General features: G+C 42.0%; 1 protein-coding gene across 4 annotated transcripts in view; it reads left to right on the forward strand.

The window, feature by feature from the left end:
* The window catches only part of WDFY4 (WDFY family member 4), a 353,171-nt gene that overhangs the window by 134,764 nt on the left and 196,044 nt on the right, over positions 1–22,363 (forward strand). For all 4 annotated transcript variants that reach the window (XR_008426691.2, XM_045196058.2, XM_053922799.1 and 1 more), the window contains exons 25-31: positions 4,105–4,178; positions 6,225–6,386; positions 6,988–7,079; positions 8,847–8,946; positions 10,902–11,107; positions 11,928–12,097; positions 16,464–16,589. Coding sequence is in view for 3 of the 4 variants with exons in the window: in XM_045196058.2 (XP_045051993.2) it covers positions 4,105–4,178; positions 6,225–6,386; positions 6,988–7,079; positions 8,847–8,946; positions 10,902–11,107; positions 11,928–12,097; positions 16,464–16,589 (930 nt within the window). In the remaining variant the exon portion in view is untranslated. The remainder of the gene's footprint in view (positions 1–4,104; positions 4,179–6,224; positions 6,387–6,987; positions 7,080–8,846; positions 8,947–10,901; positions 11,108–11,927; positions 12,098–16,463; positions 16,590–22,363) is intronic.

Genomic DNA, 22,363 nt, shown 5'->3' on the forward strand with positions numbered 1-22,363 from the left:
CATTGAAGTTAAGAACAATCTAACAATGGACAGGGGGGAGTGGGGAGGGGACGGTGAGGAGAGGGGATTACAGGAACTACTATAAAGGACACATGGACAAAATCAAGGGGGAGGGTGGAGGTGGGGGAGGGAGGGGAGTTTGGCTGGGGTGGGGTGGAGGGATGGGGAGAAAAGGCACACAACTGTAATTGAATAACAATAAAAAATTAAAAAAAATAAATCCTTTGGAGAATAAAAAAAAAATTTTTTGTTGTTGTTGTTCAATTACAGTTGTCCCCATTTTCCCCCATTACTCTCTTCTGTCCTGTCCATGCAGCCCCTCGCATGCAATCCTCTCCCCACCTTTGTCTTTGTCCATGGGTCTTTTATACATGTTCCTTGATGACTCTTCCCATTCTTTCCCCCATTCTCTCTCTCCCTTCTCCACTCTGGTCACTGTCAGTTTGTTCTTTATGTCCATGTCTCTGGTTATATTTTGCTCACTTGCTTTGTTGATTAGGTTCCAGTTATAGGTGAGATCATACAGTATTTGTCTTTCAATGCCTGGCTTGTTTCAAAAATATAATAAATTTGAGATTGTTGACAAATTTTGCTAAACTGTAGATACCTAAGGATGTTATTTAGAGAATGAAAATTTTATTTTAGGTCTATCGCTCAGGTGACAAGAATCCCAGACAGAGAGATGGGTCATGAGATTGTTACAAAAACCCAGGTGGATGATTTTGAAACCTGAATTGCCACAAAGGCAGTGAGATGAAGAGGATCAATGAGGATCATAATTCAAATTAGAATTGGTTTAGGTAGAACTGAATAACAAGGAAAATACTCTATGTCAAAACACTGTGGGGGCACTGCTATAAGCTGGAGATAGAAGAAAATTTATAGTCATCAATGTCCATATTAGAAAAGACAACACTTTAAATTAATGAACAGGGGCTTTAGATCAAGAAGTTAAAACAACCAAAAAACAAACAAAACCCAAAACAAAACAAAAAGAAAAATACAAAACCCCAAACAAAAAACAAACAAAAACAGATTTCTAAGAAAGAAAGAAAGAATAATAAAGATGAGAACATTAATTATTTAAACAGGAAAGAAACAAACATAGAAAGGATCATTGAGGCCAGTAGCTGGTTCTAATAGAAATAAGACAGGAAGCCCTGGCTGATATGGCTCAGTGGATTAAGTGCTGGCCTGCGAACCAAAGGGTTCAATTTCCAATCAGGGCACATGCCTGGGTTACAGGCCAGGTCCCAAATAGGGGGCATGTGAGAGGCAACCACACACTGATGTGTCTCTCCCTTTCTTTCTCCCTCCCTTCCCTCTCTCTAAAAATAAATAAGTAAAATCTAGGCCCAGGTCTGCAGAGAAGTTCTACTGGCCCCTGGATCTGAAGATAAACTTAGGATTGTGAGGGAAGACAGCAGGGCCTGGTATGTGGACTCCCTGTGCACAACAGGAAAAGAGATGTGCACAAGTGGCTCCACTACACGGATAAGTGGACAGCATATCCCATCCAAAATGCTGTGTTCATGTTCAGGCATCATGGCACCCCTGCCACGTGACTCATGCAAGAACCCTCCAGGCTCCCTCTGCCCATTCCTGAAATGACAGTGGGCATCACCCTTCCTGAGTAAACTATTTCCTTGGGTGAGCTGGTGCTTTTAAAGCTGAGGTTAAGAAAACAAGAGACCAATGAAAAACAAGGCTAAAAAACCCAAGTAAAGCAAAATGAAGTAAAGTAAAATAAAATTTTGAGAAAATGTTGAAAAGGAAGAGTGCCCCAAATGTCTCCCTACATCAAGTAAAATTAGGGCAGAGATGTGTACATAGAATTTGGAAGTCACTGACAAGCCTAATGAAAAGTAAATAATAGGGTCAGAAGTCAGGTGAAGAGTGGGGAGGAGGATGGAATTAGGGACAGTCTTTTGAAGAAGGAAAGAAAATAGAAGGGAGGAGTTTCAGGACATAAGATAGGTGCTGAGACTGGTTGTAGGCTGAGAAGGAGGAAGCAGTGAGAAAGGGGTGATTAAAGTACCAAGAGGGAGAAACTACTATTGATGGCACAAGTCCTTAAAGAAGAGGGAGGGTTTGGAGATAAACAAAGGGCTAAGAGAAGAAAAGGCAGGGTCCTCGATGACTGGGACAGACAGCTGAGAAGGAGAAACATGAAGTTGAGGGCATTCAAGTCTTAGTCTTTTGGTTCTTTGAAGAAGGGACAGGCTGGCACATTTGGGCCTGTGAGGTAATCTCAGGTGGGGAGAAGACACACTTAGACACATTACTTATTTGATATTTAAATAAATCAGACATCTCAATAAAGTCCTTAGGAAACAGGTTATATGACAGGAAAACAAACAAAAGATTAAATTATCTTCGTTCCTCCCAATTTAGATACTTGGTATTATGTAATTTCTAAAAGAGCTAGCAGCATCAAATGTGCTGTGGCAATGGCTTAGTGTTCTAATGCTCTGGAAAGCAAATCAGGGCTGTGCTGTAGTGGGAAGGGGGCCCAGCAGCATACTAGATTGGTAGGTTCATGTTTTTCTGTCTCTCAGCTCTCAACATGGAGCCTGGTGTGTCATGTGTTCGGTGACTCCCTTTGTGAATGAATATTCCAAACGTGAAGGGCTCTTAGTGTCCTACTGATGTGTACCTTGTGGTGCCATGACTGTCACCCCTCCCCCACTGGAGCCAAGTCAGCAACACAAGCTCTCCCATGGCACCTGCCCTACCTCTGTGTGCTCTGAGCAGGGGTAGTGCTTACAGGGGCTAGAAATCTGTCAGCTTGTTTCTGGCTTAGAGCAATAAACTTATTTCACCTCAATTTTCCTTGCATTCACTCTTTAAACAAAATAATGGGTTCTTATTAAGTGCTCACCATGTGGTAGGTGTGATGCTGGGCCTTGGGAATTGCAGCGGGTAGTCTCTGCCCTCATGGGCCTCCTGACAAACTTGGGTCCACTGAGACTCTTCTGCTTTCCCTCCTAAGAGCATAGCCATGGCGGCCTGCTTCATTCAAGTGAGATGATTATTGACCCTATGGGTCACACTCTACAGATGGCCTGTTGGGGAACACAGCGAGGGGCAAGAGGTTAGGCTCCATGGTTGGACAGACCAGGCTTTGATAAATGTGCCAATTAATAAATGGTTGCCAGGCAAGTTACTTAGTGTCTCTGAGCCTCAATCTTCTCATCTACTAAATGCAGATATCATTTTAGCACTTTAAGTGACATTTCTTACCTCCCACAAATGGTGTAATTTGTAAGTGTGAGCTCTTTTTGGTGTTAGATGAATGCCCTATATAATCCCATACCTGAATTCTCTACATTTGGGACCTTAGGAAATTTTTGGTATTTAGAGATAAGAAATAATAGAGCTCTCTAAAGGAGTGTAGAAATGAGATATGAAGGCTCACCATCAACTTGGTCCTAGAGGATAGTTAGCAGCTGCATTTTGTTTACTATGAATGAAAACAACCTGAGTGATAACCTTCACTCTGGGAATCGTAGTGCATTTCACATCTGTGTCACTCGAGGTTCTGTTCTACAGGAGAAAGGAACATGGGCTGTGCTCAGGTTTTATGAAGAAAGTGTTGCATGCACAACTGGTTGTGTAGTTGCTATACCGTAAAACCATAAAGGTGAGACCCAGCTTCTAATTCCAGTCTTACCACTTGTTGGTGGTGAGTGGGACTCATCACTCAACTGGTCTGTCTCAGCCTCTATTTTCTCATCTCTAAAATGGGAACACTGGCATTTTCCTTGAAGGATGAGATGAGTTTGTGGTATGGACACATGGGCTGCAGCACCCAAGGCTGGGCAGACATTGGTTAGCACAGGTGTCCTTGGTTGGAATCTAGACCCATAGTGAAGTGTCAAGTAGCAACAGAGATGAGGAGGAGAGAAATGACGTTTGAGCTTTCCCCCAGGGCTGGAGCCCTTTACATTCTGTCAACAAGAGATTTGGTCTGATTCCAGAGGTGGAAAATTGTGACTCCAAGCGAAAGGAGACTATATCTAGCACATTATGTTCAAACTTCCTGGAAACACCCCTTTTTTTCCACACATGCCTTGGTTTCACTGTGTATTTGCTGTCTTCTAGCTCTGGATGAATACTGTGGACAACCTGGAGCTCTCCCTCTTTTCCCATCTTGTGGAAATCCTTCAATCACCAAGGTAGGCTGGGCTTTGGCAGCCTAGGCCTTAGAGCCAAAGGCTTCATGCCAAGAAAAGGGACTGAGAGGGCAGGATGGCCATTGGCTGAGCAACCATGACCCCTGCCCATACCCAGAGCACTGAGTCTCCTGATGGCAGCATGTCTGTCTTAAACTGTACAGGCTTCTATAACAAAATATCACAGACTGGGTGACTTATGAACAACAGAAATTTATTTCTCACAGTTCTGGAGGCTGATAGATTTGGTGTCTGGTGAGGACCCCACTTCCTGGTTCATAGATATCTGTCTTATCGTTGTAACTTCAACCCATTAAAAGGGGCATGGGAGCTCTCTGGTGCCTCCTTTATGATGTCACTAATCCCATTCATGAGTCATCATCTTCATGACCTAATAACCTCCCAAGGCCCCACCCCTGAGGGTAAGGCTTCAACACAAGAATTTAGGGGGATCACAAACATTCAGTCTGTAGCAACACCCTTCCCAGTGGTTCATGTATGTGGGGTGCGTCTGTCTCCCCTGCTGTTTTGGGGCCTTGGAAGGAAGCTTTCTAGCCCTGGCAACTTGCACCTTCTCAGGGCTCAGTAAGTGGGGCCAGTAAAAGAGAATGCATCTGCCTCCTGACCCACTGTCCCTCTAAGAGACCTCTCTAAGTCACTTTTTGACTTAGGGCTCTTTTTGTTGCAAGTGGCAGAACTACACTCCAAGCAACTTAGAGAAGAAATAAAGGGAGGGAGAAAGGAAGTGGAGAAAGGAGGAATTTATTGCTTATACAATTGAATGGGGGCAGATCTTCAGCTATGGCTGGGTGGCACTCATAGCACTTTTTCTGAGATCTGTCACTGTACTTGTCCTAGCTTTCTTCCTTGCTGGTGTCATTTCAGCAGAACTTCTATGGCAGCAAGGTGGCTGCTGGGGTCTTCAGAACATCTGCTCAGCACAGTCCTAGAGAGGGCTTCTTTTTACTCCACAGACCTAGCAATAGGATGAAGTCTCGTAGGGCCACCTTGGGTCACTCGGCTCAGCTGGGAGCATGACTTCACCTCTGGGGTAGGTGGAGGGGAGTTAGAAAGAAGTGTTTCCCAAAGGAAACCAAGGGTTGTGATCAGAATAAGGCAGAAGAGAGGCAGGGAAGTCAACATATGAACACTCCATTTCACATGGCTCCTTGGTGCTGCAAGTTCAGAGGAGAACAAGATACAGTCCTGGGGAGAAGAAATACAGAAAAAATGGCCTGCTTAGTGCTGTGATGAGAAAGCTAATGAAAGACACTGAGGCTTATAAGCAATGGATACATCACACACAGAACTGGTTTGCTCTGCCTCTTGTGTATCAGGGATGTGGAGCCCTGTAGAATTTAGCATGTTAGAACTAAATGGCAGTTCAAGGAGGAAGAATTCACCCAAATTATCCTTCCTCCATCTCTTTGTCTTTCCCATTTTCCACTTTCTCTCTGTACCTGTTTTTTTCCTAAGAGGTAGGCATTTACTCTGGTAGCTGTTTTCTTGGGGGGAGTAGAATTTACTGGAAATCGTATTGTGATTAGTCCAAGGAGGGGAATGTGGAATGCTTGAATTCTGTCTGGTTCCCCTTTGACTCTCAGCGGTGTGTTCATCCACTTTGTGGTTTTGGGGTGGCAGGAAGAGCACACACCAGACAGGCTTGCCAAGGGCCCCGTGCCCCTGGCTGTTGGGAAGTGCTCACAGTCACACTCAAGTCTGCTGTCTTTGTTCTGAGTTTTCTGAGACCACCATTAGTTTTCCCTGAGGATTGGAATTTAAAAGTCAATAGTTGGGGGTTGTCTTTGAAGGCAATTTCTAGGGAGGGGGAGCAGTGGATAGGTATGGGAGCCTCATCCCCAGTGGCCCTGGCACTTGGCAGACACTTATTCAATGGGTGTCTGACAGCATTTTGGTTAGTTGCCAAGTGAGCATTGGAATTAGAGGACCACAGAGTAAGCCCAGCCTGGAAAACCTTTTTAGCAGAAATACAGCAAATTTCGTTCATTCCAGTAAAAGCTTTTACTGCTTCTCTCCTGGGCTCACCAGGGAAGGACCCCGGAATGCTGAAGTTGCTCACCAGGCCCAGCTTATACCCAAGCTCATCTTCCTCTTCAATGAGCCAGGCCTCACCCCCTCCAAGATCCCCACCATCACTGCCATCCTGCACTGTCAGCTGAGGGGCCACTTCTGTATACAGGACTTGCTCAGGTACCACACCAAACTTCTCAGGGGAAAGGGCAGAGTCTTGGACTGTTTCATGAGGGAATATAGGCCCCAGCTCTCTCCGGACCACATTCAACCTAGCATTACTACCTTCAATGCAGTGGCAGGTTCTATTCCTTGGAACATTCGAGATTTCTGATCAGGGCCAAGAGTTGAAGAAAGGGGTAAATGTGTGAGACTCCCCAGCAGGGCTGTGTGTTCACTGCTCCCTGGTGCTCAGAAACACCTCTTGTGACATGAGTTCAAGACTTTCCATAAGCACAGCCATCACCACAGCTGATGACCCAACATGTCTGCCTTTTGCAGACTTCCCAAAGAGAGTCCCGGCTGGTGTGACATTTAACCTTGTCCATCGTCATCACTACCTCTTCTAGTGGTCTGGCAGAGCCAGAGATAACTGCTCTGATAAATCCTGGTAGATTTTAGAGGTCTCTGGAAATATTGCATTAATCACAGAATAATGTGATTCCCCTTGAATCCTCCCTTGAAACCGCACTTCAGTGGATCTATATAGAAAACCTTCACATGTCTTCAGTGGACATGACTGAGCCCCATGTTAAATGTGTCCTTCTTTCTCTATATTAAGGGTTGCAGTGTTTGTCGTGTACACCCTCAAGCCTTCATCGGTCGATGAGAGGCAGATCTGCATGGATGGAGCGCCGGGGTACTCTGTGCCTGGTGAGAAGACCTTTCCCAGAAGGCAGTCTGAGGCAGCAGGATGACCCTGACAGCGCGCCTGACAGCCACATGTTGTGGGTCATTTTGCAGAGGGAGGGGCTAAGACAAAGGAAGGGGAAGGTATCCACAGCTAAGAACTTGTTCCCAAATAGTGACTTGTGAGGTCATAGTTTTATGATTAGGGTCACAAACCAAATTAAACTGTATATTCTTTCTTTACAACCTCGAATGGGTTCCAGGATAAAACTCAGTTTTCTGTAGACCAGCAGGTGGGATCTTTCAATGCCCAGCCCATGCCTACCTTCCTGGTTGAATCTTCCCACCCTTGCTCCCCTGGTGAGCCCCAACTTCAGCACTCTGAAGCCCTTGCAGATCCTCATGTGTAATGATCTGTCCTCTGCCCATGCTTTGCACATGCTGTTCCCTCTGCAGGAATATCTGCCCTCCCCTATTCCTGTTCCCTACCTCATCCCACTAGACTAGCCATTCCTAATCCCACAAAACCACCTTAACTCACCTCCTCTAGGCTTCTAAAGCCCTTGGGCTTACTCTATTGCACAGGTTTGTGATTGGTTTCCTTTCTGAGTGTGTCTCTCCCTAACCAGGTAGAATAGCAGCTATGTCATGTTCCACATTCCCTCTGCTAGGGCTGGTGTGAAGGAACAGTTATTGTCCACTTTGTCCTGGGCCCTCCAGATCTGTGCTGCCCACGATGGAAGCCTCCAAACACATGCAGGCATTTTATTGTAATTAATTTATTGTAATGTAATTATTGTAATGCAATGAAAAAATCCATTCCTCAGTCACACTAGCCACATTGCAAGTGCTTGGTAGCTACAGGAGGCTAGTGGTTACCACATGGACAGGGCAGATATAGAACATTCTTATCATTGCAAAAGATTCTCCTGGGTAGCATTACTAAATCTAAATTAGTTCTCTCTTCTCCTTAGAGCAGGACTGAAAAGTAGGAATTATCATTCTCATTTTGCAGATGAGGAAACTGAGGCTCAGAGATATTAGGACTTTAATAAGAAATTGAGCAAGAATCCAAATAGAGGGGAACCTGACTCCACTTTCTCAAGTTGCTTCATTTGTTCTATTTCTATAGATTGGTGTCTGTGCCCTGAGTTAATTGTAAAACAACTGGCTAACCAAAGGAATGAATGAATGGATAATGAGCTAACAGTGAGCTTACTTAACCAACCCTCCTTCTTATATGGACTCCATTCTGAAACTTTTGTAAAAACATCTTCTATTGGCACAGTGTTGATATGTCCTTCATGGCAATAATAACATTCAGGAGTAAAGTTTCTTTTTCCGCTGGATCTATATACCTCTTGCTTTAACTCAAACTATTTTTATTGCAGCATCGACATACCAAAGGCCTAGGCTAGAGGCTAGGAACCAATACTGAGTACCATAGTCTTCACACTCTATCCCCAATGCCCAGCATAATACTCAGCAGCTAGTGGATGCTCAAGAAATGTTGCAGCCTATGATAATTTAAAAAAATCTTCCATTGGAAGATACTTTTTTCTGAAGATAGGGAGATTAAAAACATCTTTAGTTAAAGAGAACTTTAAGAATACTTCCTGAAAATTTTTTTAAAGCATTGTATTGAAGTCTAGAATTGAATGGCAAAATTTGGAGTCCCATCCATGCCCTAAGTCCTGAATGAAATGAGCATTTTCTGAATATGATTGCTTACTACAGAAAATATGTCTCTTTACAGCATTCACTCTCAAATCTAAATTTTCTCTTTTGTAGCTGGAAGCCAAACATCTGGAAAGACAATCTGGCTCAGAAACCAGTTGCTGGAGATGCTGCTCAGTGTAATATCTTCCTCCCAACTTCATCTGTCCTCTGAGTAAGTAGCTCCAGGAAGAGTGATTTGGCATGAGGCTGCCTCATACAGGATGTGGTGTTAAAACCTTTTCTTAATGAAAAGTTTAGCATCTCAGAGTTGGCTTTCTGCAGTATGGCTCCTGCTCTAGTCAAAAAGAAAATTATATTTTCTCCACCCAATAAAGCAGACCTTGCCCTAAGATATTCTAGTGAAAATGTTTAATGGGCATAGTAGCTGGAAACAGATTTGGTATAATTACAATAAGCTCCTTTTGTTACCATTGCTCTAGTATAATTGTTATTGTTTCAGCAGTTATGACAATTACTGATTTTGATGTCCTTTACTTGGCAGACAATAGAATGGATAAATGGTTAGCCTAAATAACATCTATCAAGGCAAAGGTTTGCCAAATTCCTCTGCTATTTACCATTAGTTACTTAGATATTTTCCCAAGTTGAAAAAGAAATATCTGCCTTCAATCAACTTTCAAAACCATGTGTAATCATAAAATTCCATTAACTCTCCCACTATATGCTTGACATCCTACCCTGGAGTCATTTATTTAACAACTATTTGTTGAACACCTACTATGTGCCAGACACTGTTCCTTGATGTGAGAATGTGGTGCTGAGCAAGTCAATCCAGATCCTTGTTCTTGCCAAATTGATATTTTATGGTTTATGTGTGTTTGGAGAAGGAGTGGGTGTTACCCCTTAGAAAAACAGCTTTGCAAACAGTGCTTAAAAATTTGCTAGCCCTTAAGTCTTCACCTTGCTAGAATCACAGCATGGTAGAACTAGAAAACTTGGAGATATGCTAGTCTCAACCTTTGCTTTTCATTATTTTTGAAAGGGAATGTAGTATAATGCTTAAGCACCTGGGCTCAGATGTAAGAACTTCTGGGTTCAAATCCCAGCTCTGTTCCAAGGGGAGGTAACTTAAACTCTCACTGCTCTCTTCTACTCATCTATGTGAGAATAAAAAGAGTACTTTCCATAGATTAAAGTTAATATGTGGATAGCCTGGAGCACAGTGCCTAAGATAATATAAATATTTTATAAGCTAATTGCTGTTATCACCATCACTATCACCACCACACCCTCATCATTGAGGAAAATGACCAGAGTACATCAAGAGTTCTGACAAAGTCATCCAGTCTGTCAATTTAGGGGCAGGACTAGAAGACATCACCCACCTCCCTGTCTTCCACTTCCCTCTAGCAAGTCTGTGTTCTCCAGACCCATCATTTTAAAATTCATTTTTGAAGGTGACAATAAATTGTGTTTTTTTTCTAAAGTGATAAAGATGCAGAAACTTTGTACTATTCTGTTTAGATTAGTTTTGACCAGTGTATTTAAAAAGGGAAGTAAATAACCATTTTGTGTTTCATATGGTTATATTGTTGAAATTAGATGTGTGGTTATCAGACACTGTGGGAGTGTGAATATCAGTGGAGTGGGGCTATCCAGGGGCCTGCATGTTTTATAGCAATTGATACACAGTTTCAAATTATTTTTGAAAACCTTCCACCAACTTACACTTCAGCCATTAATAAACAAATTCAGCCCTGGCTGGTGTGGCTCAGTAGATTGAGTGCCAGCTTGAGAACCAAAAGGTTGTTGGTCTGCATCACAGTCAGGGCACATGCCTGGGTTGTGGGCTAGTTGGGGGCATGTGAGAGGCAAGCGCAAATTGGTGTTTCTCTCCCTCTTTCTTCCTCCCTTCCCCTCTCTCTAAAAATAAATAAATAAAATCTTTAAGAAAAATAGACAAATTCATCTATTTTACAGCACTTTTGCCAGCATTTTGTTTACCGTTCTTTTAAAATGCAATATGTATTTTGCTGAGTGATATCCAGATGTTAACCTTAGTTTGCCTTTCCTAGAAGACTAGTGAGGTTGGCCATTATTCATATTTTCTGAACATTCCATTTGCACATAGAATGGGATAATTCGTTGCATTTACTGGCCCCCTAGGATGAAAGAGGAGGTGTTCCTGAGCTTAGGGCCCGACTGGTTTCTGCTGTTCCTGCAAGGCCACCTGCATTCCAGTACCACTGTGCTGGGATTGAAGCTGCTATTGCACTTTCTGTCAAGCCCTATCCTCCTCACACAATTCAAAGATGGCCTGCCTGCAGGAACCTGGGTGGAATACAGCTCCAAAGGTGTGGACATCATGATGGGTGAGTGTGCGCCTATCTCCAGGAGGCTGGGCACCAACTCCTCAAGGGAGCCGTGGGACCTGCCTGTCTCCTACTCTCTCCTTGGGACCTGCAGGACTCCTGTGCAGTAGTATCACCTTGACCCCTGGTTCCCAATCAGCCCAGCCCTCTCTGATTTCCCTTTTAGGATCCCCAAGAGCCCCACTGCTCTCCAGACACTGGGGACTTCATTCTACTTCTGAAAGGCTCCTTAGCTCTTTCCCTGTTCCTGGGAGGTTTCTCCCAACCCACAACACCAGCAGGTGTCTCCTGGCTGATGTGTATTCATCCTCAAGATCTCAGTTCAAGTGGCACTTTCTCTAGGAATGGAGGGTCCCACTTGAATTAGGGCATCTCTATTATATTCTCTTTGCCCCTATTATTGTCCTTTATAGTGTATTTATAAGCATATAAATATGCTTATTTATTTATAAATATAAGCATATATTTAGTTGATATTTAATCACTTCATGCCTGTCCCTTCCACTATTGTAGGTACTTGGTGAGGGCCTGGGGTTCTGTACATTTTGTGGGAACATTATGTCCTTATGGCCTAATACAAAGTTACTTTGTGGACTTCAAGGTTGTAGGCACTAAATATCTGTTTTTGAATGAATGAGCATGTCAGGAATAGAGAAAGGAATTATTGTTGAGAATTTTCTTGTGCCATTTGTATATTTCTACCTAGACTTTTTATGGGATGAGTGAGGGGCAGGGAATTCCCTCATGTGCCCAATCCTCCTTGGCCAGAATCAATTGCAGTTGTTCTCAGTTGGATTTTGTACCCATTCCTGATCAATAGATAACCTGAAGAACCACGTTCCCATGCCTGACCAGAGCCCCTGCCTGCTTCCTGGATTCCGTGTTCTGCATGACTTTCTGGCCCACCATGTTCATATTCCGGAAGTCTACCTCATCGTGTCCACCTTCTTTCTACAGACTCCACTTACAGAACTGACAGGCGGGCCCAAAGTAGGTTCTGGGGGCACCCCAGGGATGGAGTGACACAGTTGGTTTTCTGACTCCACATGACTGAGGCAGTTCCCTAAGACTCTCCACCCTTACCCTGATTCACTTCTTCCAGAGTCTTGTCCTGAACCATTTCTTTCCGTAGCTGTACACACACCTTGGCTGGCTCTTCAGATACCCTTGACTTCCTCCACTTCTGCCTCCCATCATCTTCCCCAGAAGCTCTCCATTTTCATCAGTCCCACTTTTAGATTTTTCTCCTTTTGGGCACAGCTAAAGAATTCTTTGATGGTGGTGGGTGGTGTGGGAAGGCGAATGACTGGCACCAAAGGCTTAGAGCCTCAGTTTAGGCCTTCGCTTTAGTAATACCCCTGTTATTCCCCTATTCTGATATAAACCTTGTATATGTTGAGTCTTGTGTCCCACAATTGCCCAGCTTCTATACTTGTCTGCCCTTCATGCTGTGATCTTCCTGAGTCACCTCCAGAGGGTGTGCTTGGCCATCCTGTGCCTTTAATGACCTTTTTCTCCCACAATCACCTGCCTCAGATGCCACCTCCTGCTTAGACCCTCTGGACAGAGGGAGCCATCCCTCCTTTGTGCCTCCGCATACCTTTGCCTTATGTGGCACAGACACACTTACATATTTGCCTTTCTCTCTAGCAAATATGTAAAGAGAAACCTCAAGAATAGAACCACCTTTTACTTACCTTGTTGGGCTCCTGACAGATAGCAGAATCAAAAATTGTTTTTTTGATCTTAATTGAGTTGAGTTAAACTGCACTAAATTGAAATTGGATGGGGTCATAGTTTGCAAGTAGAAGGCGAAAAAGTACACTTCCTTTGCACATCATTATGTATTTTTTAAAAGATTTTATTTATTTATCCTTAGAGAGAGGGGAAGGGAGGGAGAAAGAGAGGGAGAGAAACATCAATGCATAATTGGTTGCTTCTCACACACCCTTAACTGGGAACCTGGCCTGCAACCCAGGCATGTGCCCTGACCAGGAATCGAACCTTTAGTTTGCAGTACAACACACAACTCTCTGAGCCACACTGGTCAGGGCTGCTCATTACTATATTTGACAGATTTAAATCTTGATATATAATTGAAGTGTTATAAATTCCACTTCAAAATAAAGTGTTCTGTATGCTGAGCTAAATTCATCAAAACCCTGTATTTATATTTCTCTGAGAAAGTACCTAGGAAACACATATCTGCTGAGTATCAGGACCCATGATAAATATTTTACATATTTTATTTCACTTGATATTTATGACAATTCCATGGGGTAGATAACACAATTTTTATTTCACAGAGAGAGAAACTAAACTGCCAAGATGATGAACAGCATGCTATTATTTTTCCAGGATTTTTTTTCACATTTTTTTATTGTTGTTCCTTTACAGTTGTTTCCATTTCTCCCCCCCCACTCCCCCACCCCAGACACCCCCACTTCCCACCCTTGATCCTACTCCCCTTTGGTTTTGTCCATGTGGCCTTTATAGATGTTCCTGAAAACCCTTCCCTGTTTTCCCCCATTATCCCCTCCCACCTCCCCTCTGGTTATTGTCAGTTTGTTCTTAATTTCAATGTTTCCGGTTATATTTTGCTTGCTTATTTGTTTTATTGATTGGGTTCCACTTACAGGTAAGACCATATGGTATTTGTCTGACCTGGTAATTCCACTGATGGAATTATATCCTAAGAACCCCAAAACACCAATTCAAAAGAACCTATGCACCCCAACATTCCTAGCAGCACAATTTCCAATAGGCAAGTGCTGGAAGCAACCTAAGTGCCTATCAGTAAATGAATGGATTAAAAAACTATGATACAGGAGAACCAAGATGGTGGCGCAGGTAGACACACTGCACCTCCTCACGCAACCAGAACTGACAGAAAATTGAACAGCAAGGAAGTCTGACACCAAAGAGATAAAAAAGAAACATACATCCAGACCAGTAGGAGGGGCAGAGACGGGCACCTGGGTGGAGAGGACTCGCTTGGCCATGGCGGGACCGAGACTGGTGGAGTGTTGGATGAACAGGGCAGGCAGTCCGACCACTAGCAGACCCTGTGGCCCTACAGTCCCACACAGATAAACCGAGAGGGCCGGACTCAGAGTAGCAGAGAATGGGGCAGGCAGAGTGGCGGGTAGCACCCAACGGCCCCACATTCACTCACAGATAAACCAGGAGGAACAGCAGGGAGTAAAGCAGACCGGCAGGGAGCGAAGCAGACAGCACAACCCAGGGCTCCAGTGCAGGGAAATAAAGCCTCAAACCTCTGAGTGAAAACACCTGTGGGGGTTGGGGCAGCAGCCGGAGAAACTCCCAGCCTCACAGGAGAGGTCGTTGGAGAGACCCACAGGGGGCTAGAGTGTGCACAAGCCCACCCACTCGGGAACGAGCAGCAGAGGGGCCCAATTTGATTCTGGGTAGCGGAGGGAGTGGCTGAAATCTGGTGGAGAGTAGAGCAGGTGCCATTGCTCCCTCTCGGCCCCTCCCCCACGTACAGTGTCACAGCGCAGCAGTGACCAGCATTACCCCGCACCGGGGGAACACCTAAGGCTCTGCCCCCTTAAGTAACAGACATGCCAAGACAAAAAAAAAAAAAATGGCCCAAATGACAGAACACTTCAAAGCTCCAGAAAAAATACAACTAAGCCAGGAAGAAATAGCCAACCTATCGGATGCACAGTTCAAAACACTGGTTATGAAGATGCTCACAGAATTGGTTGGATTTGTTCGAAAACTAGATGAAAAAATAAAGACTATGCTAAGAGAAACAAAGGAAAATGTAGAGGGAACCAATAGTGATGCAAAGGAAACTGGGACTCAATTCAACGGTGTGGACCAGAAGGAAGAAAGAAACATCCAACCAGAAAAGAATGAAGAAACAAGAATTTGGAAAAATGAGGAGAGGCTTAGGAACCTCCAGGACATCTTGAAATGTTCCAACATCTGAATTATAGGGGTGCCAGAAGGAGAAGAGGAAGAACAAGAAATTGAAAACTTATTTGAACTAATAGTGAAGGAGAACTTCCCCAGTCTGGCAAAGGAAATAGACTTCTAGGAAGTCCAGGAAGCTCAGAGAGTCCCAAAGAAGCTGGACCCAAGGAGGAACACACCAAGGCACATCATAATTACATTACCCAAGATGAAACAGAAGGAGAGAATCTTAGAAGCAGCAAGAGAAAAGGACACAGTTACCTCCAAAGGAGTTCCCATAAGACTGTCAGCTGATTTCTCCAAAGAGACCTTCCAGGCAAGAAGGGACTGGCAAGAAGTATCCAAGTCATGAAAGGCAAGGGCCTACATCCAAGATTACTGTATCCAGCAAAGCTATCATTTAGAAGGGAAGGGAAGATAAAGTGCTTCTCAGATAAGGTCAAGCTAAAGGAGTTCATCATCACCAAGCCCTTATTATATGAAATGTTAAAGGGACTTATGTAAGAAAAAGAAGATAAAAAATATGAACAGTAAAAATGACAGCAAACTCACAGTTATAAACAACCACACCTAAAACAAAAACAAAAGAAAACTAAGCAAACAACTAGAACAGAAACAGAACCACAGAAATGGAGATCACATGGAGGGTTATCTATAGGGGATTGGGAGGGGGAGAGAGGGGGAAAGGTACAGAGAACAAATAGCATAAATGATAGGTGGAAAATAGACAGGGGGAGGGTAAGAATAGTGTAGGAAATGTAGAAGCCAAAGAACTTATAAGTATGACCCATGGACATTAACTATAGAGGGGGAATGTGGGAGGGAGAGGGTGGGCAGGATGGAGTGGAGTGAGGGGGGGGGGAATGGGACAACTGTAATAGCATAATCAATAAATATATCAAAAAAAACTATGATACATTTACCCAATGGAATACTACGCAGCAGAAGGAAAGAAGGAGCTTCTACCCTTTGTGACAGCATGGATGGATCTGGTGAACAGCATGCTTAAGCCCAACTTTTGAAGAGGCAAAATCAGAGCATCCTGTTTGTCAACCAGTGTTCTGTCCACTACAGTATGAAATTTCCCTGAAGTGAATTTGTCATGTTCCGAAAATATCATTCACAAAGATTCATTAAAGTTGATTGAGACAGTATTTTTGATGTCAGACTAAAAGGACTAAACGCAACTCAATTTGTTAGTGGGGTCTCCAGCACCTTTTTGGAGGTATGTATTTCCCTTATGCACCAAGTGGGCTAAAATTCCCCATATGGGCCAGCCAGCCAGGGTGTTACTGTGCTGTTCTGCCTTCCCCAATGGGGCCTTTTGGGGAACTCAACATCCTGGCTGAAAAAGCAGCCATCCTGGTGTGTTGTCATGTGCAGGCATCACTGCAGCCCCAGCCTCCTCTTTCAGGACAGCCTGGATGCTGCACTGCAGTGGCTCCTGCAGAAGCACCACACAGAGGAAGTCCTTCGGGCTGGGCTGTGCACTGAGGGTGCCCTGCTGCTCCTGCAGATGCTGAAGGCTACAATGAGCCAGGTGAGTCCCATTCCCCAATGCCATGATGAGGGTCAGACAAGTCTGGAAGGGTCACCTTGACTTTTCTCAGTAGTTTCCAAGTAATGTCAATAATTAGCAAGTGTTATTTAGAATCCTTGATAAAAGAGGCAAGGCAGGTTCCTGGCGAGAACTTAGGTGCACAAAAGGGAAAACCAGCCTAAATGTTTCCAATGCCATTTATTCACTCTTGCCAAAAGTCTTCTGGAGCAAAAGGCAGTTCCCTCTTTAGTTTTTTTGTAGAAATTCCATACTGGTTTTCACAGTGGCTGCACCAGTTTGCATTCCCACCAACAGTGCACTAGGGATCTTTTCTTTTCTTTTCTTTTCTTTTCTTTCTTTTCCTTCCTTCTTCCTTCCTTCCTTCCTTCCTTCCTTCCTTCCTTCCTTCCTTCCTTCCTTCCTTCCTTCCTTCCTTCCTTCCTTCCTTGTTGCTGATGCTTTGGTAGTACTTTGGTTCTGTTTTGTCTTCTGTAATTCCATATTTTGAAAATTTAGATTACAATTTATATGCATAATATTTAATCCACATACAGAGTTGGGACTGTCCCTTATACAAAAGATTCCCTCTGCCTCTAGAAAGCTATGATTCTAAATAGTGTAAAAACTGAAACAAAAAAATCAGTCCAACACATTAATAAAATTTTATCTTTCGAATGATGAAAAACATTAAATCTGGGGCAAAATATTTGACCCCTAATGTAAATTTGAATTCTTGTGTCCTTTTTAATGATTTTAGACTGTCAGAAATGGCAAAATCAGAAGTAAATACTCTTTAAATTTAAAACAACTTAAAACAGAAAAAGAATGCCTTTAAAAGTTATTTTAGGACTTTTCTGCTCAGGGTTTCAAGCTGAAGTTATGGTGACATATTTTGATTTAATTTCCAAATCTCTTATCTGTAGTTCATTGTTGTTACTGCAGTTGCTACTGGGTTTTTTTTTTTTTTTTAATAAATTGTTGTTCAGTTACAGTTGTCCCCATTTCCAACCCCCACCCTTACTCTCCTCTGCCTCATCTAACCCCAGCTCCCAAAGACTATCCCCTCCCCATTGTCCTTGTCCATGGGTCCTTTGTATATGTTACCCCTCTTTTCCCTGTTATCCCTGTCACCCTCCCCTTGGGTCCCTGTCAATTTGTTCTTTATTTCCATGTCTCTGATTCTTTTTTGTTTGTTTGTTTGTTTTGTTGATTAGGTTCCACTTATAGGTGAGATCATATGGTATTAGTCTTTCACTGCCTGGCTTATTTCACTTAGCATAGTACTCTCTAGTTCCATCCATGCTGTTGTGAAGGGTAGGAGTTCATTCTTCCTTTATGCTGCATAGTACTCCACTGTGTAAATGTACCACAGTTTTTTCACCCACTCATTTACTGATGGACGTTTAGGCTCTTTCTCAAATGTGGCTATTGCAAATAATGCTGTTATGAACATTGGGGTACATAGGTTCTTTTGAATTGGTGATTCAGGATCCTTACAGTATAATCCAAGCAGTGGAATCACTGGATCAAAAGGCAGTTCCATCTTTAGTTTTTTGTGGGAATTCCATACTGTTTTCCACAGTGGCTGCACCAGTCTGCATTCCCACCAACAGTGCACTAGGGTTCCCTTTTCTCCACATTCTCACCAGCACTTGTTGTTTGTTTATTTGCTAATGATGGTCATTCTGACTGGTATGAAGGGGTATCTCATTGTGGTTTTAATTTGCATCCTCTGATGACTACTGATATTGAGCATCCCTTCATAGGTGTCTAGGCCCTCTCTATGTCCTCCTTAGAGAAGTGTCTGTTCATGTCCTTCATCCATTTTTTAATTGGATTGTTTGTCTTCCTGGAGTGGAGTTGTGTGAGTTCTTTATGTATTTTGGAGATCAAACCCTTGTCTGAGGTATCATTGGCAAATATATTTTCCCATACAGTTGGTTCCCTTCTTATTTTGCTGATGTTGTCTTCAACTCTGCAGAAGCTTTTTAATTTGATGTAGTCCCAATTGTTTATTCTTTCCTTTGTATCATTTGCCCTAGGGGACATATGGGTAAAAATATTTCTGTGTGCCATATCTGAAATTTTCCTTCCTATGTTCTCCTGTAGGACTTTTGTGTTGTCATGATTTATACTTAAGTCTTTTATCCATCTTGAGTTTATTTTTGTGTATAGTGTAAGGTAGTAGTCAAATCTTTTTTTTTTTGCATGTAGCTGTCCACATCTCCCAACACTGTTTGTTGAAGAGGCTGTTTTTATTCCATTTTATGCCCCTGCCCCCTTTGTCAAATATTAATTGACCATATTTTTCATTCACTTAATCATTTGAGTTTCATCACTGGGAGATTTATGCATTCAGTCAAAGGGAACATTTCTGAGCAACTACTTTAGGTCAAGAGTTTTGGGACCATATGGATATGGAAATAGGGCCTCTTCCCTCAGGGAGCTCACCTCTGCCAGGGCAGGTGAGCCACACATGTAGAGAGACTTGTATTAGAGAAGATGGATATCTACCCACTGTAGACATGACATAGAGAGGATTCATGGAGAGCCCTTAATTAAGGCCATCCAAGTACACCATAGGTGGGTGGAGAGGTTGTTTTGACACGAAGGCAAATGTCAGGTTTTTATATCAGTATTATGCTAGCTTTATTTTTAAAAGACTTTATATTTAAGAAGATGTTAAATCCATAATTTCTATCTGATTTAAATTGTTCCTATGAAACATCTTGGAGCTAAATATTTCCCATTATTGCCTTTTTTAGGCATTTAAATGTCTCTTCGACCTAGTTTAGGTAACATATTTTTTTAAATCTCCCCATTTATTTAATATTCACATTTGATCTCTATTTTTGTTATTTTATTGTTGTTCAATTACAGTTTTTCCCCCACCACTCCCCCCTACCCCAGCCAAACCCTCCTCCCTCCCTTGCTTCTCCCCTCCCCCTTGGTTATGTCCATGTGTCCTTCATAGTAGTTCCTGAAAACCCTTCTCCCCACTGTCCCTTCCCCCCTCCCATCTTGTTACTGTCAGATTGTTCTTACTTTTCAGTGTCTCTGGTTATATTTTGCTTTTTTCTTTTGTTGATTATGTTCCAGTCAAAGGTGAGATCATATGGTATTTGTCCCACACCACCTGGCTTGTTTCACTTAGCATAATGGTCTCCAATTCCATCTATACTGTTGTGAAGGGTAGGAGCTCCTTCTTTCTCTCTGCTGTGTAGCATTCCATTGTGTAAATGTACCATAGTTCTTTGAGCCATTGATTTACTGATGGGCATTTAGGTTGCTTCCAGAACCTGGCTATTGTAAATTGTGCTGTATGAACATTGGGGTGCATAGGTTCTTTTGGATTGGTGTTTCAGGGTTCTTAGGATGTAATCCTAGCAGTGGAATTGCTGGGTCAAAAGGCAGTTCCATTTTTAGTTTTCTGAGGAAATTCCATATTGTTTTCCACAGTGCCTGCACCAGTCTGCATTCCCACCAACAGTGCACTAGGGTTCCCTTTTCTCCACATCCTCACCAGCACTTGTTTGTTGATTTGTTTATGATGGCCATTCTCACTGGTGGGAAGTGGTATCTCATTGTAGTTTTAATTTGCATGTCTCTGATGGCTAGTGATGCTGAGTATCTTTTCATATGTCTCTGGACCCTCTGTGTGAACTCCTTGGAGAAGTGTCTAGTCAAGTCTTTTGCCCATTTTTTAATTAGGTTTTTTTATCTTCCTGGAGTGGAGTCATGTGAGTTCTTTATATATTTTGGAGATCAAACCCTTGTCCAAGGTATCATTGGCAAATATGTTTTCCCATACTGTTGGTTCTTTTTTATTTTAATGCTGTTTTCTTTAGCCATGCAGAAGCTTTTTATTTTGATGTAGTCCCATTTGTTTATTCTTTCCTTTATGTCCCTTGCTCTAGGGGACATATCAGTGAAGATGCTGCATGGGACATCTGAGAATTTCCTGCCGACGTTCTCCTCTAGGACCCTTATGGTGTCATGACTTATATTTAAGTGTTTTATCCACCTTGAATTTATTTTCATGTATGGTGTAAGTTGGTGATCAAGTTTCATTTTTTTTGCATGTAGCTGTCCAGCTCTCCCAGCACCATTTGTTGAAGAGGCTATATTTACTCCATTTTATGCTCCTGCCTCCTTTGTCAAATATTAATTGACTGTAGAGACTTGGGTTTATTTCTAGGCTCTCTGTTCTGTTCCATTGGTCTATGTACCTGTTTTTATGCCACTACCACGCTGTTTTGATTACAGTGGCCTTGTAATACAGTTTGACGTCAGGCATGTGATCCCTCCTGCTTTGTTCTTCTTTCTTAAAATTGCTGCAGCTATTCGGGGTCGTTTATGATTCCATATAAATTTCTGAAATGTTTGTTCTATACCTGTGAAATATGTCATAGGTACTTTAATAGGGATTGCATTGAATCTATAAATTGCTTTTGGTATTATGGCCATTTTGATGATGTTAATTCTTCCAATCCACGAGCATGGTACATGCTTCCATTTTTGTCTTCCTTAATTTCTTTCTTCAGTGTTATGTAGTTTTCTGAGTACTTTTTAAAATTATTTAATTTTTGTGTGATTATTTTCCCTGTCTTATTCTTAATTTATAAGCTTATACTCTCTCTTTGCCTCACCACTCCCATTATTTAAAAAGCTCAGGACCTGCAGATTTATTTAATGAACCACCTTAGGATATATTTATCATTCTCCTGATTTTTTTTCTGGCTAGTTCTAAGATTTTGATATTTGGCACCTTCATTTTTTTTTGTTTGTTTTGTCCTCTGGAGTTTCTGTGATTGCAGTTTTAAAGACTTTTTGATTTATATTTTACAGTGTCCATGTGGTTGAACTTTTTGATTCTTTTATTGTTGTTAACCATTGTCAGTTTTGTTTTGTTCTCGTCAGAGCATGTGATCTGTACACTTTACATCTTTGAGGAACTTATTCATGGTTCCATCATAGATCTAATGTTGTAATTAATTTTGGGATACCTGAAAAATTACATATATTTCTGTTTGCAGAATAAGAAGCCTGTTACTTTTGTAACAAATTAATTTTATTTTTAAAAAGCAAAAGGTGAGCTTTTTAAATGAAATAAACATGAGCATATTTAAAATAAAGAAAATATATAGTATACTGACAGAAATAAAAAATAAAACTAAGCATTTACATTATAATATCAAACGTAAAATGGTTAACTGTTATATTACAGATGGGACTCTCAGATTGGTCAATAAACAAGGCTCAACCTTCTGATATTTAACAAACATAATAGAAGCAAAGCCACTCAAAGGTTGTATTGGTTCAATGCAGATATCTGTCATAAAAATATAATCTACTATGTGCAGTAAACCAGTATCAAAATATAAAAGCAAAAAGTGGAAGGATAAGAGAAAAAGACCAGAAAGTTAATTGTAGCAAATAACTATACCATACCTTTCTCAAACCATTTATTTTCTTTTATTTTATCTTACTTATATTATTGTTTGCTCAGAACTTACTTGGTTTGATGTTATTCCCTTGCCCAGTGGTAACTAACCTACCACAGATTAATTTGCTAGTTTGCGAACTTGATATAAATGGAATCATACAGTATGTAATCTATCACATCTGGCTTCTTTCACTCATCCTTATATTTGTGGAATTAATTCATGATGTTGTATATGTCAGTAATTCATTCTTGTTTTATTGAGTAGTATTTTATTGTGATAACTTATCACAATTTATTTAACTATTCTTGGTTGTTTCCATTTGGAAAT

The sequence above is a fragment of the Desmodus rotundus genome, chromosome 4, assembly GCF_022682495.2.
Source record: "Desmodus rotundus isolate HL8 chromosome 4, HLdesRot8A.1, whole genome shotgun sequence".
Classification (NCBI taxonomy): domain Eukaryota; kingdom Metazoa; phylum Chordata; class Mammalia; order Chiroptera; family Phyllostomidae; genus Desmodus; species Desmodus rotundus.